Source organism: Ovis canadensis, chromosome 2 (assembly GCF_042477335.2).
Source record: "Ovis canadensis isolate MfBH-ARS-UI-01 breed Bighorn chromosome 2, ARS-UI_OviCan_v2, whole genome shotgun sequence".
NCBI lineage: Eukaryota > Metazoa > Chordata > Mammalia > Artiodactyla > Bovidae > Ovis > Ovis canadensis.
The window spans coordinates 50,646,720-50,661,710 of NC_091246.1; the positions used below are offsets into that span (position 1 = coordinate 50,646,720).

General features: G+C 40.7%; 1 protein-coding gene across 3 annotated transcripts in view; it reads right to left on the reverse strand.

Moving 5' to 3' along the window:
- Positions 1–14,991, reverse strand: part of TDRD7 (tudor domain containing 7) — a 102,501-nt gene that overhangs the window by 31,095 nt on the left and 56,415 nt on the right. For all 3 annotated transcript variants that reach the window (XM_069576124.1, XM_069576123.1, XM_069576125.1), the window contains exons 7-8: positions 7,978–8,564; positions 1,171–1,357 (exon numbers count right to left, since the gene is read on the reverse strand). In XM_069576124.1, the coding sequence (XP_069432225.1) occupies positions 1,171–1,357; positions 7,978–8,564 (774 nt within the window). The remainder of the gene's footprint in view (positions 1–1,170; positions 1,358–7,977; positions 8,565–14,991) is intronic.

Sequence of the window (14,991 nt, forward strand, 5' to 3'; positions counted from 1 at the left end):
AAAAGAATGAAAAGTATAACAGGCAGATACTAGCATGATGATAGTGTCTGATTTTATAGGTAAGGAATCATAGAAGTCCCAAGGTCACACAGCTAGAAGTGGCAGAATTGGGACTCAAACTCAGGTCTAAATGACTCCATAGTTTAAATTCCCAAAGCAGAGGTAAGGAAGGAAGGGAGGCCCAAGTGATTTTTGCCCTGTAGATCTCAGACTGGGGGATGATCTTGTGGAGGGTTCGCAGTGTTTATTATAAACCCTGACACACCCTTAACATATCATCAGGGTTTGTACAGTTCTTCTCTTCATGAGCAATCCCTGTGCCTTCAAGCAGCTAAGTTTTGAATTTCCTAAGGGCAGGGAAACAGTCAGGAAGTGGACTGAAGCTGAGCTAACATCTAGGACAGTCATTCCCCATCATCCAGAGGTCACTCAGGTTTCTCACTAAACACACATTAGTGACAGGGCCACATACTGACTAGGGTCCTAATCATCTGGACTGCCCACCCCCTGCAGTGTTAAGTGTTCTGAGATGTGCTAACCCTGATTTTCAAAGTTTAGACAAAACTGTGTCTTGATGAGCAAGTTCTCATTCTGGGTCTCTAAGGTGAAGGAAGGAAAAGGCAGCAGGGCAGGGGCTGGTCACCATGAACGTGGCCAAGTCTGGAAGTACTGGAGCCTCTGATGGAATAGACTAGTGAAAGAGCCCTCTGACCTTTCCGAGATGACCACAAGGGCAAGACTTGGGGCATGGTCAAGTCTTACTTGGGGTTCCCCTCAGCTGGCTGTGCAAGAAAGGAGAGAATGTCATCTCTTCCAATCTATATGATTTCCTTCACTTCCAAGTACTGACCCTGATAAGAAGCCCATAGAGCTCTGATCAGTATTCATTAGGTAACCCTGAGGAATAGGAATGCAGGTTTGCTTATTTTCCTGATTAATTATATCATGGATTATGGTATTCCAATGGAAAAGAATTTTTTTCTTTGTTTAAACTAAAACTCTAAGATAATATAACTATCACTGACTTAAAAGCTGACAGGGATAATTATTATTATTTCTTTTTACATATATTATCTAACTTCTGGAGAAAACTAAATACTGTTAGAGGATACCATATTAGAAGCAGTATTTTTATTTGAAAAATAATGTGTTTGTCTTCATAATGCTTGCCTTTATCTTGCCCTCTTCCATTGAAATGACCTGTGCTCGTAACCAAGCATCCTCTTCGGCATTTACAGCCAGCAGCTGGCCAACCTGCACAGTCTGGACTGGGGTGACCTTAGGATTCTTACTGTAGTACTCCTTCATCTCATCTTCCATTAATTCTTGAGCAGCAGAGTAGTCTTTGCCCACGTACCTGAATTAAAGGAAAAGAACACAGATGAAGCAAGCTGGAAGAAGGAAAGCTATAGGAATTCACTAATATTACTCTGTTTTTCTATTGTCATCTTTGGTGCCAGGCTCAGATTTGCTTACATCAACAGGGAGGAGAATGTGGATTTAGTAAACATTTATATCTTGAAAAAGGAGAATGCAATAGTGTGGAATCATAAAACAAGACCAAAGTCCAACACACCACAAAGCAGAGCAAATGTTCAATAGCAACGCAGTGACCTTGCAAATGTAACAGTAAACAGTCAAGGAGTTTTTAGAGGAGGACTAGGCTGAGAGAAGACTCAAGGGAAGGGAAGAGAGAAAGCGGAAAGGAAGACACCAGAGGAGGCCAGATGAGCAGGAATCAACCAGAGATTCTGACTCAGGCTGCTGGAGATCTGTGTGGATTACTTAGAAGAGAATCTAGTTAATAGTTCTGCCTTAACTAAGGTGCATATGGACAAGTCTCAAGCTCTGAAAAACCAATGAAACTTAACTTCTCCAAGAGAAAAACAAACCCTAGAAAATAAACAAAATCATGTGACAACCCCTCCCTCCAACTTACCAAACAAATCACAACAAAATGCTGAGTTCTGATACCCTTAAAGAGATGACATGTTTTAGATAAATGCCTCTTTAAACTGTACGCTTCCCAAAGAAAAACTTTTTTTCAGGATACTCTTCTACCTCCTTCTACAATTTTCTGCTATTGACAACTGCAATCACCTGGTTCTAGTTCACTATTTTCCCTTCTGCCATAAATAGGCTGTTGTTTCCTTGGCTTTAAGTCCTCAGAGACAATTCCAACAAAGGCCTCCTTCCAGAATGGAAAACCTGGCAAATCAAGTGTGGCTCCTGTAACAGGAGCTATCTCAGCCATGGGATGAAGCCTTTTGAGTTTTAAGGCTATGCTGTACCAGCACTAGAGTCACCTGGCCAGGGAGATGGGGGATATGCCACAAGAACAGGGCTTTCTGAACTGTTCCAGCTTCTACTTGGGGCCCAAGTAGTCCTATTAGAACTTTAACAAACTATTCCTTTAGGAGTGTCTTCCTATCTTCTTGGTAACTACTAGCAGGGCAGAAAACACTAGTGTCAACCTATTTGTTACTAGCAGAAAAGAAGCTTTTAAAAGCCCCACACAGAATGGAAATAATGCCTCTTTTGGAGGCAAAGGCTGTTTTAAACCCACATATGACATACATATTATTTACTCCATACTCTATCATTTGTTTATTGAGCTCTACAAATATTAAAGGTACTGGCTGCACTCTTGGCTCTGGGGTCTCCTAGGACATCTTCACCTCTGCCCGAGTGCCCAATTCCTGGGACCTAGAGTCTCATGGGGACTCCTGGTAGCAATGCAGTCCTGGATGCTCCACTGGCAAAGGCCTAGGCTCCAGCAGTAGTTTGGTGGTTTGCCTAGCATGGGATCCTTCCAGGAAGGAGGAAGGTGGTGAGAAGCAGCATGAGCTCCACAAGCAGCTTTTGCTCTCTGTAGCCACCAGCAGAGAACGACGCTAGCTACATGCTTTGGGTGGGGTAGGGAGATAATGTTACAGCTGGTTTAATAGTGGGTGGTGGCAAGAATGAAGTCATTACCCCCAAATTATGTAGGCCAACTTAGGTGAGCCACAAATAAATGTTATACAAAATTAATTTCTGAGATTGGTGACAACAGATTCCCATACTTGGCCTAAGGGTCCCACCACAGCACCTCCGTGTAACTTTGTGAGTTATAAGCCTACCAGGTTCCAGAGTCTATTGCCTGCCTGGGTAAAGCTATGGGTACTGCTGGATCTGCTAAGTTTTCAGGGTAGCTGGGGGATACCAATAACCGAGGGCAGATATCACCTACCATGCTTGCTGGTTGCCTGCCATCCTACTTCACACAGAATGCTGACGCTGGGATTCTAAGTTACACTGATAAAGCAGATTCAGGTAACCAGAGGACCCTGGACCTAATCATCCTGGAATAGATTGGAACCCTCCTACTGAAGTCTTGGAACTGATCCAGATTCCTGCCAACCCTTGGGAAGAATGTAAGAAATAACATGATTGATCAAGTCCAGTTCTGGGTGACTGGTCTCTGAAAGTGGCCCCCAATGACTATTGGTAACACAAACCCAAAGATCCTGCCAAGGAAGCAGATTTAGATTTTTTCCTTTATAATGTCAAATGGTAAATGTTAGCAAGGTGCTCCTCAACATCCTTCCTTTACCTCAATTTATTAGTGACCCACAGTGGGAAGCCAAACCCTCAGCAAGCTCTTTCTATCCTCAGGCCATACTTCACCTTTCAAATAAAAGCTCCATACATTTACCACCCCTATATAAAACAGACCTCAACAAAGCTTCAGCATGTTTGAGTTTTAGCATTCAAAGATACTTGATTCTCACTTCTTTATCAGACAGTTTGTTCAGATAGAAGAGCTTTAATAGTTTTGCTGCAATATTTTATTAAAGAACTTGGCCACAATTCTTTGTGGCCTTTCTTTGGGTCTTCCCAGCTCAGCTATGACCCTGAGGAGGAGTAAGAGCCCATACCATAAGGGACATTTTGGTTGAAGGAGCCTGGACCCTGTTCTGCTTCAGCTTTTGCCCAGTCTGTATATCCACAGCCATACCTTGGGCTGCTCCTTCTGGAGATCCAGCTCTACTGGTTCCTATTGTTTATCCCAAGTCAGAAAGGGCAAATTACTATCTTTCATTTCCTATATCGTCTACATTTTCTCCAAAAGTCCACATCAAGTGCCTGGAGCTGGACTGTTTTGTTTTGTTTTGTTTTTTTTAATAATTTCAGTAATCATTAGCCACTTAGGCAATAATTCCTTCTCCAAGGCAATGATATCAAAAGGCTCAAGGAACATACAGAATGATCTCTGTTCATTTCCAAGGTAAACCATTCAATATCACAGTATTCCAAGTCTATGCCCCAATGAGTAATACTGAAGAAGTTGAACAGTTTTATGAAGACCTACAAGACTTGCTAGAACTAACACCAAAACAAGATGTCCTTTTCATCACAGGGGACTAGAATGCAAAAGTAGGAGGTCAAGAGTTACCTGGAGTAACAAGCAAACCTAGCCTTGGAGAACAAAATGAAGCAGGGCAAAGGGTAACAGCATTTTTGTAAGAGAACGCACTGGTCATAGCACACAACCTCTTCCAACAACACAAGAGACAATTCTACACATGGACATCACCAGATGGTCAATACCGAAATCAGACTGATTATATTCTTTGCAGCTGGATTGAGAAGCTCTATACAGTCATAAAAATAAGACCAGAAACTGACTGTGGCTCAGATCACAAACTCCTTATTGCAAAATTCAGACTTGAATTGAAAAAAGTAGGGAAAACCACTAGACCATTCAGGTATGGCCTAAATCAAATCTCTTATGATTATACAGTGGAAATGACAAATAGATTCAAGGGATTAGATCTAACAGATATAGTGCCTAAAGAGCCAGGGACCAAGGTTCATAACATTATACAGGAGGCAGTGATCAAAAACATCCCCAAGAAGAAGAAATGCAAAAAGGCAAAATGGTTGCCTGAGGAGGCCTTACAAATAGCAGAGAAAAGAGAAGAAAAAGGCAAAGGAGAAGAGATATATCCATCTGAATGCAGAGTTCCAAAGAACAGAAAGGAAAGATAAGAAAGTCTCCCTAGGTGATCAGTGCAAAGAAACAGAGGAAAACAATAGAATGGTAAAGCCTAGAGATCTTTCATGAAAATTAGAGATACCAAGGGAACATTTCAAGCAAAGATGGGCACAATAAAGGACAGAAATGGTATGCACTTAAAATAAGCAGAAGATATTACAAAGAGGTGGCAAGAATACCCAGAAGGACTATACAAAAAAGATCTTCATGACCCAGATAACCATGATGGTGTGATCACTCACCTAGAGCCAGACATCCTTGAGTGAGAAATCAAGTGGGCCTTAGGAAGCATCACTACGAACAAAGTTAGTGGAAGTGATGGAATTCCAGCTGAGCTATTTCAAACCCTAAAAGAGGACACTGTGAAAGTGCTGCACTCAGTATGCCAGCAAATTTGGAAAGCTCAACAGTGGCCACAGGATTGGAAAAGGTCAGTGTTCATTCCAATCCCAAAGAAAGGCAATGCCAAAGAACATTCAAACTACTGCACAATCGCACTCATCTCAAACACAAGCAAAGTAATGCTCAAAATTCTCCAAGCTAGGTTTCTTTTTTTTTTTCCAAGCTAGGTTTCAACAGTACATGAACTGTGAACTTCCAGATGTTCAAGCTGGATTTAGAAAAGGTAAAGGAACCAGAGATCAAATTGCCAACATCCATTGGATCACAGGAAAAGCAGGAGAGTTCCAGAAGAACATCTACTTCTGCTTCATTGACTACGCTAAAGCCTTTGACTGTGTAGATCACAACAAACTGTGGAAAATTCTTAAAGAGATTGGAATACCAACCACCTCACCTGCCTCCTGAGAAAACTGTATGCAGGTCAAGAAGCAACAGTTAGAATCGGACATGGAACAATGGACTGTTCCAAATTGGGAAAGGAGTACATCAAAGCTGTATGCTGTCACCTTGCTTATTTAACTTATATGCAGAGTACATCATGTGAAATGCTGGGCTGGATAAAAAAGTGAAAGTCGCTGAGTCGTGTCTGACTCTTTGCAACCCCATGGACTATACAGTCTGTGGAATTCTCCAGGCCAGAACACTCAAGTGGGTAGCCTTTCCCTTTTCCAGCAGATCTTCCCGACCCAGAGATCGAATCAGGGTCTCTCCTGCATTGCAGGCAGACTCTTTACCAACTGAGCTATGAACATAAGCTGAAATCAAGATTGCCGGGAGAAATATCAATAACCTCAGATATGCAGATAACACTATCCTTATGGCAGAAAGCGAAGAGGAATTAAAGAGCCTCTTGATGAAAGTGAAAGAAGAGTGAAAAAGCTGGCTTAAAACTCAATGTTCAAAAAAGATCATGGCATCCAGACCCATCACTTCATGGCAAATAGATGGGGAAACAGTGGAAACAATGGCTGACTTTATTTTCTTGGACTCCAAAATTACTGCAGATGGTGACTGAAGCCATGAAATCAAAAGATGCTTGGCTCCTTGGAAGAAAAGTTATGACCAACCTAGACAGCATATTAAAAAGCAGAAACATTACTTTGCCAACAAAGGTCCGTCTAGTCAAAGCTATGGTTTTTCCAGTAGTCATGTATGGATGTGAGAGTTGGACTATAAAGAAAGCTGAGTGCCAAAGAATTGATGCTTTTGAACTGTGGTGTTGGAGAAGACTCTTGAGAGTCCCTTGGACAGCAAGGAGATCCAACCAGTCCATCCTAAAGGAAATCAGTCCTGAATACTCATTGGAAGGACTGATGCTGAAGCTGAAACTCTAATACTTTGGCCATCTGATGTGAAGAACTGACTCATTGGAAAAGATCCTGATGCTGGGAAAGACTGAAGGTGGGAGGAGAAGGGGAACAACAAAGGATGAGACGGTTGGATTATATTTTTCACTGACTCAATGGATATGAGTTTGAGCAAGCTCCGGGAGTTGGTGATGGACAGGGAACCCTGGTGTGCTGTATTCCATGGGGCTGCAAAGAGTTGGACACAACTCAGCAACTGAACTGAAATGAGTCTACATTTTCTCCAAAGTCCACATCAAGTACCTGGAGCTGGACTGTTTGTTTACAATTTCAATAATCATTAGCCACTTAGGCAATAATTCCTTCTCCCAGGCAATACAAAAGGCTCAAGAAAGCAGAGGGCTAATCTGATATTACACTAGAAAGGTGGTGATTGGCTATTCTGACTTTTCATAAATGCTACATAATTCCAGATTAAACAGTATTTCCTACATAGTGGATGGCTGCTTTTACTATGGATTAGGTATTGCTTCTGACACATTAATATATAGTTACTATTAAGCTTTTGACATATTTTTTTTTCAGTTCAGACCATATCATCATTCCAATTTTTAAAACTGTTAGAAATCTTTTCTTCTGAAATAGTTATTTTGAACATTTAACATTTATTAAGAATCATTATTGGAGAAGCCAATGGCACCCCACTCCAGTACTCTTGCCTGGAAAATCCCATGGATGGAGGAGCCTGGTAGGCTGCAGTCCATGGAGTCACTAAGAGTCAGACATGACTGAGCGACTTCACTTTCACTTTTCACTTTCATGCATTGGAGAAGGAAATGGCAACCTACTCCATTGTTCTTGCCTGGAGAATCTCAGGGACAGGGGAGCCTGGTGGGCTGCTGTCTCTGGGGTCGCACAGAGTAGGACACGACTGAAGCAACTTAGCAGCAGTAGCAGCAGCAAGAATCATTATAACTATGTTTATAACTAAAAATATATTATTCTTCCTCAACCAGCACCCATGTGAAGAAAAGCCAAGTAGCAACAGTAGTGACAGTGAAAGTGTTAGCTGCTCAGTCGTGTCTGACTCTTTGCAACCCCATGAACTGTAGCCTGCCAGGCTCCTCTGTCCATGGAATTCTCCAAGCAAGAATACTGGAGTGGGTTGCCATTTCCTTCTCCTGGAGATCTTTACTAGGATTCTAAAGAATTAGAAAATAAACTTGCCTGATAACCACTTCATTTGTGTTGCTCAGTTCAACCACCAAGACTGATGGTGATGTCTCAGTTGGGATGATTAATGGAGGAATTGTCACAGTCTCCATAAAGTTGTCTGTACTTTCAGCAATGTTTTCTTCTATCTGCAAATATTCTTGTTCAACCATAGACTTGATATCATAATTTCCACATGCTTGCTCTGTATCCTTTAGGATTTTGTCAGCAGGCGATGGAAGTTTAGCATACAGAATGGCCTTCTGGGGATTTCCAGAAATGTAGTCTATGGTGCACACGTCAGAAAGCAAGTCAAGATTTTTTAAGGCATCCTCGGGTAATTTCACTTTGTACATGTCCTCAAATGTTTTCGGGAGTGCACTGGCCCAAAGACCACTTGAGTATTTCACCAACAGCTCTGCAACTTTCTCTTTAAAGTCTCCTGGCATAACTGCAGGACACCCTTTGAGTGGTGGTATTTGTTTTGGAGCAGGTAGTGGGGATGGAGGCACTTTTTCAGCGTTCGGTTCACTTCTCAAAAGCTGCTTTCTCTTAGCTGGATAAAGAAGTAAATCCTGACCACCACTGCAAGGTTTTTCCACCTGAAATTTTTAAATAGAGCAAATTACAGAGATTTTAATGGCTATATACAATGTGAAAACACATGAATGCATTTTAACTTTGAGAAAAACACTTTTCAAATTAATGAAGAGAACACAAAAGTATACATTTTACTCTTCTCAGTCACTGCCTTTACTTGTGAACATGACTGTGCACCGCATTTCAGAAAGAAGCAGGGAAATTAAATAATAGGGATCTCCCTGTGAAACATCTGACTTCCAACAACCCTAGGAAACCACAGGTGCTTCTGCCTTGTACACCACATCTCACCTCATTCTCTCTGACAAATCCAAAGCAACAGCTTAGAAAATTGACAGAATATGAGGAGGCACGAAATCATGGAAAGGTATCAGGACTGTCAGGAATACACCACTGGGAAGAAAGCTGGAAATATTCGGGCAAAAATGAAGTGCTAGCTCTCTTCTTCCTGCAATATCCTGAGAAAACCCTCAGCTTCTCATTTTGTAGAAAAAGGTCACTCTAGAGGTAAGGAACACTTTTTCCAACCACCACACTAGAAAGAACTAAAAGTGTTGCCCCTCTAATGAACAAGAATTAAAAAAGCCCAGCATTTGTACATAATCCAATTTTCTTTTCACAACATTCCAGAGAGGCATGGCATGTAAGAGAAGGAGGAGAAGAAAAACATGCATGGTACCATTTCCCCAAGTTCTAAGCCTGTCTACTTCTAGACCAGGGGTCACACACTATAGGCTATTATAGCCCAATGCAGCCAGCTACTTGTTCTTGCCTAGTCTGTGACCTAAGAATGACTTTTATACTTTTCTAAAGGTGTTTCTTTCATTTATTTCTTTATTTTGGCCTCACTGTATAGCATGTGGGATCTTAGTTCACCAACCAGGGATTGAACCCACACCCTCTGCAGTGGAAGCACAGAGTCTTACCCTCTGGATTGCTAGGGAAGTCCCTCCCTCTATTTTTAAATTGTTGGAAAAAATGAGAAGAATTACTTTGTGACATGAAAATGAAATTCAGTGTACATCAACAAAGTTTTACTGGCACCCAGCCAGGCTCTATGTAGTGCACATGGCTGCTTTTGCACTCCAATGGCAGAGTCAAGTAGTTGTGCTAGACTGTGGGTGACAGTCACATAGCTCGTGGCCTGCAAAACCTAAAATACTTACTACTTGGTCCTTAACAGAAAAAGTTTCTCAACTTCTGATTAGATAGAAATTAGTATGCATAGCCCTCTGAAAATTTTCTATTTTGTCATATCCTATTCACCTATTCCTTAGCTGAAATTTAAGCCCTTAGGAGACTACCCAGACCACTAAGGTGATAATGCAAGCTTATGAGAAATACCCTCTTCTCCCAAAAGAACAGACTATTAAGGTATGCTGGGTAGGTAGCTTGTCAGTAAATAACATTGACTTCATTTACTAATTTTCTATATAATACTTAGGAAGAGAGACCATAAATACAGTTTGCCCCTGAATAACACAGGTTTGAATTTCACAGGTCCACTTACTTACATGCAGATTTCTTTCACTAAATATGCATTAGAATACTACACAATCCATAGCAATGAAGATCTAGCACAGCCAAAGATAAATAAATAAAATAAATTTAAATGCATTCGATGGTGTGTGAATTGCATCTCGATTGTGAAAATTCAGGGGAAAATGCTGCCTAACACATGTGGCAAGTGTGGATATGGGGGGCGGTAAGGCTATACAAGGGTTTTCAACTGTACGTAAGGTTGGTGCCCCTAACCTCCATGTTGTTCAAGGGTCAATTGTATGTATACATAAAGAAGGTATCCTCTTATTACCAGAGAAGAGCTTTAATAAGTCAAAAGATGTAAGTCAATTTAATATTAAATTAGATTCCTTTTAATTTTGCTATATTCTGGATGACACCTAAGAGGAGATCTTAAGAATGCTAATACACATGTAAAACATTAGGTTTTCCTCCTCATTCTTCTGCCCATGCATGCTTAAGATTTGGGAAAGGTACATGCCTGACAAACTTGAAGCATCAATGAAAGCAGAAGTAATACAGTGTGTGTTCAGCATCTGCAGGTATTCCGTCATCACTGGTGGACTGCTGCTGACACTATGAGACACTCTAGATGGCACTCTAGACACTCTAGATGTGTCCTTAATGTTAAGGCCAGAAACACAAATATCTGGACACTCCTCGTCTTGCTCTCAATGGTTAGCCCACCGCTCTAGAGACTCATGTTCTAACATATGGTATCTTAAAATGCCAATCTTCACTGTGCTTTAAGACACTTAAGATACATGAACACATATCGGGTATCCAGAGCAAGTTTGAAAAACATACTTTTTGAGAAAAATGCAAAAAATAAATAAGAATTCTATTTTTATGTGTTATTCACTTATCATGCAGAATCCCAGTTTGTATAATTTTAGATTTAGACATGGCAATCTCCATTATCCAAAGTCACTTGAGCGTTCTGGGTCCATCTTAAAACCCTTCTTCAGTCTTCACCTAGCAGCATCTTCTCAACTCTCTGCAACACCTTTGCTAAAGTGGATCAGTTCAGTTCAGCTGCTTAGTCGTGTCTGACTCTTTGGGACCCCATGAAATGCAGCATGCCAGGCCTCCCTGTCCATCACCAACTCCCAGAGTTTACTCAGACTCGTGTCCATTGAGTTGGTGATGCCATCCAACCACCTCATCCTCTGTCATCCCCTTCTCCTCCTGCCTTCAATCTTTCCCAGCATCAGGGTCTTTTCAAATGAGTCAGTTCTTCACATCAGGTGGCCAAAGTATTGGACTTTCAGCTTCAACATGAGTCCTTCCAATGAGTATTCAGGACTCATCTCCTTTAGGATGGACTGGTTGGATCTCCTTGCAGTGACAGACTTTATTTTCTTGGACTCTAAAATCACTGCAGATGGTGACTAAAGCCATGAAATCAAGACACTTGCTCCCTGGAAGAAAAATTATGACCAACCTGGATAGCTTATTAAAAATAGAAGCATTACTTTGTCAACAAAGTTCCATCTAGTCAAGGCTATGGTTTTTCCAGTGGTCATGTATGGATGTGAGAGTTGGACTGTGAAGAAAGCTGAGCGCCAAAGAATTGATGCTTTTGAACTGTGGTATTGGAGAATACTCTTGAAAGTCCCTTGGACTGCAAAAAGATCCAACCAGTCCGTCCTAAAGGAGATAGTCCTGGGTGTTCAATGGAAGGACTGATGCTAAAGCTGAAACTCCAAAACTTTGGCCACCTCATGCGAAGAGTTGACTCACTGGAAAAGACTCTGATGCTGGGAGGGATTGGGGGCAGGAAGAGAAGGGGACAACAGAGAATGAGATGGCTGGATGGCATCACTGACTCGATGGACATGAGTTTGAGTAAACTCTGGGAGTTGGTGATGGACAGGGAGGCCTGGCGTGCTGCAATTCATGGGGTCACAAAGAGTCAGACATGACTGAGCGACTGAACTGAACAGATGGGACTGGATGCCATGATCTTCATTTTTTTGAATGTTGAGTTTTAAGCCAGCTTTTTCACTCTCCTCTTTCACTTTCATCAAGAGGCTCTATAGTTCCTCTTTGCTTTCTGTCATAAGGGTGGTATCATCTGCATATCTGAGGTTATTGATATTTCTCCCAGCAATCTTAATTCCAGCTTGTGCTTCATCCAGCCCAGTGTTTCTCATGATGTACTCTGAATTTAAGTTAAATAAGCAGGGTGACAAATACAGCCTTGACATACTCCTTTCCCAATTTGGAACCAATCTGTTGTTCTATGTCCAGTTTTAACTATTGCTTCTTGATCTGCATACAGACTTCCCAGGAGGCAGGTCGGGTGGTCTGGTATTCTCATCTCTTGAAGAATTTTCCACAGTTTGTTGTGATCCACACAGTCAAAGGCTTTGGCGTAGTCAATAAAGCAGAAGTAGATATTTTTCTGGAACTCTCTCACTAGATGGAGAAGCTAGTTTCAGTGGAATATAGCCCACCTTACATATCTAAAATAACTCTCACTAGCCCTATGACCAACTGTTGATATAGCTTCTTCTGATCCAAATGAGGATAAGAGCTCTTTAGCTTTATTATCCTTTTCTTTCCAACAAGTTAACTGGGAATATGAGATACTTCAATGTTTGTTTATTAGCCTTCCCCACTCTTAGCCCCAGAGCTTCCATTCCCATCTGTGCTCCAGATGTAATCAGAACCTATTACCTAACAATGTACTTTGTCAAAGCTCTAAGCATGACCTCTAAACATGACCAATACCCTGAGTTCTTCCAACTAGGGCTTACTGTCTTAACAGAAGTTATGAATATTTGGTCCACTTGATGAGAACATGTTCAGGGCAAGAGAAGTCACATTTTTCTAGCCTTTATTCCAGACTAATGTTTAAAAATCACCTTTAAGTAGGAAGCTTCCAGGGCTCCATCTGGAGCATTTATATTAAGCTTTGCCAGTCAGCCCATCAAAGAGATTTTTGACCAATAAGCCTGAGTTTATCCAAAATACAAACAATAGCCAAAGAATCATCTAATCTAGAAAGTATACTTGTTTCCTCAGCAGTTTTATTTTCATTGTTTAAGGTAGATACCCGATCCTACCACTGCTAATCCCCAAAATGACTAGTTCCTTGAATTGCAGGCACTTTCCAGTTCTTACTGACTTCTTTTTGATCTCTAGAAGGTTGGTTATATGCCAAAATCCACTTTGTTGGCTAGTGATTTGGCCTCCTTAAATTTAAATTAGCATTTACTAAGGTTAAACATAGGCCTGACTTTAGGAACTGAACCTGACACTTAACTGGAGTTGATTCAGAGGTCCTTCAACATGTTAGACAAATATTCATGGATAATTTAGTGACATGGAAAATATTCCCTGTCCACATACTTCATTAGCCAATCTTTGGGGAATGGCTGAAAGGTCACTCAAAGGAAAAAAATCATTAAACTCATTATTTTTTAAAGTATATGTAATTTAAGACAAATATAATTTTTCCAACTTAAAGCCTTAAATTTTTTATACAACTGAAAATTCGTTTTTCTCAGGAATTCCAATGTAATCACCATGTGTCCTCCAAAGCATGTGTCTTTTTTTAATTTGCTGGTCAACTGCCTTAGAAAATATACCTATTACAATACTGTCCCCAGCCTATGAGAATCTCTCCAAAGGCAAGAAACTGCTGGAATGTGGTTACAGTATGGTGTCCACTCTTCACTGTGCTTGGGTACTTCTTACCAGATTTACATGTTCTATTGTCTCATTCCCCAAAACAGAATGACCAAGGTAAGTCAACTGCTACTTGAAACATGGCTGTTATTATTTCCTTAGTGTGATAACCAGCTGCTAAACATTCCCACTGGAGCTCTCAAGAGGGTGCTTTTACAACTTCTGGTTCCTTTAGTCTACTTGATTCAGGTACATACCTGAGGAGGGGCTCAAAATGCCTCCTGTTCTATAGAAGACTCAGGATCATAATCCTGCCATTTTCCTCTTCATTTTCTTTGTTTTGGGCCCTACATTCTTTCTTTGGTTTTGGATATCCACCCCAAATATCATGAGTCCCATGATTGGGAACTGACATGATCTCCTCTGGTGATCATCAGAATATTCTAGAATCTAACATGTCTTAAACATTCTATTTCCACAAGTTCATTGTATTTATTTGATTTCTGTCTCATTTGGAATCACGACTTGAATGAGATACTTCTCTCACATCCCTCTGAGCTTCTGTAAGTTTGGAGTTGACAGATTAGTTTTGGTAGATATGAGACCCAAGGATTTAAAACATCAACTTCTTCAGGAGCTCTGCACATTCAAAAAACAAAAGCTTTCATCCTATATACCTAGAAATTATCTCTTAATACTAAGAAGTCTTCACTTCTTCCTAATTTACCTGTGCTGTAAAGTTCTTGAAGCCAAACTCCTTTGAGTCTATGAAGATCCACCTGCTAACTCAGGTGGGTTGCTAAAGTAAACCTACTGTTTCAAACAAAATTAGAATTTTCTTTGGGATTCTGTAACAGAATTGGTACTGTTCAATTAAATCAAAATTTTCAAAGCAGTTGTATGGGTCTTATTCAACCACAGCTTTGTTTCCATTGGGTAGTGGTTTCTTTGTGTTGAAGATTTTAAATTATGTTCTAAATTTTACTTTATATGGGCACCACTCAATAGAAACCTGAGACAGTATGATAAATCACTATCCAATAAATAGGAAAAAGGAGCTATTTCAAATCCTAAAAGATGATGCTGTTAAAGTGCTGCACTCAATATGTCAGCAAATTTGGAAAACTCAACGGTGGCCACAGGACTGGAAAAGGTCAGTTTTCATTCTAATCCCAAAGAAAGGCAATGCCAAAGAATATTCTAACTACCACACAATTGCACTCATCTCACACGCTAGCAAAGTAATGCTCAAAATTCTCCAAGCCAGGCTTC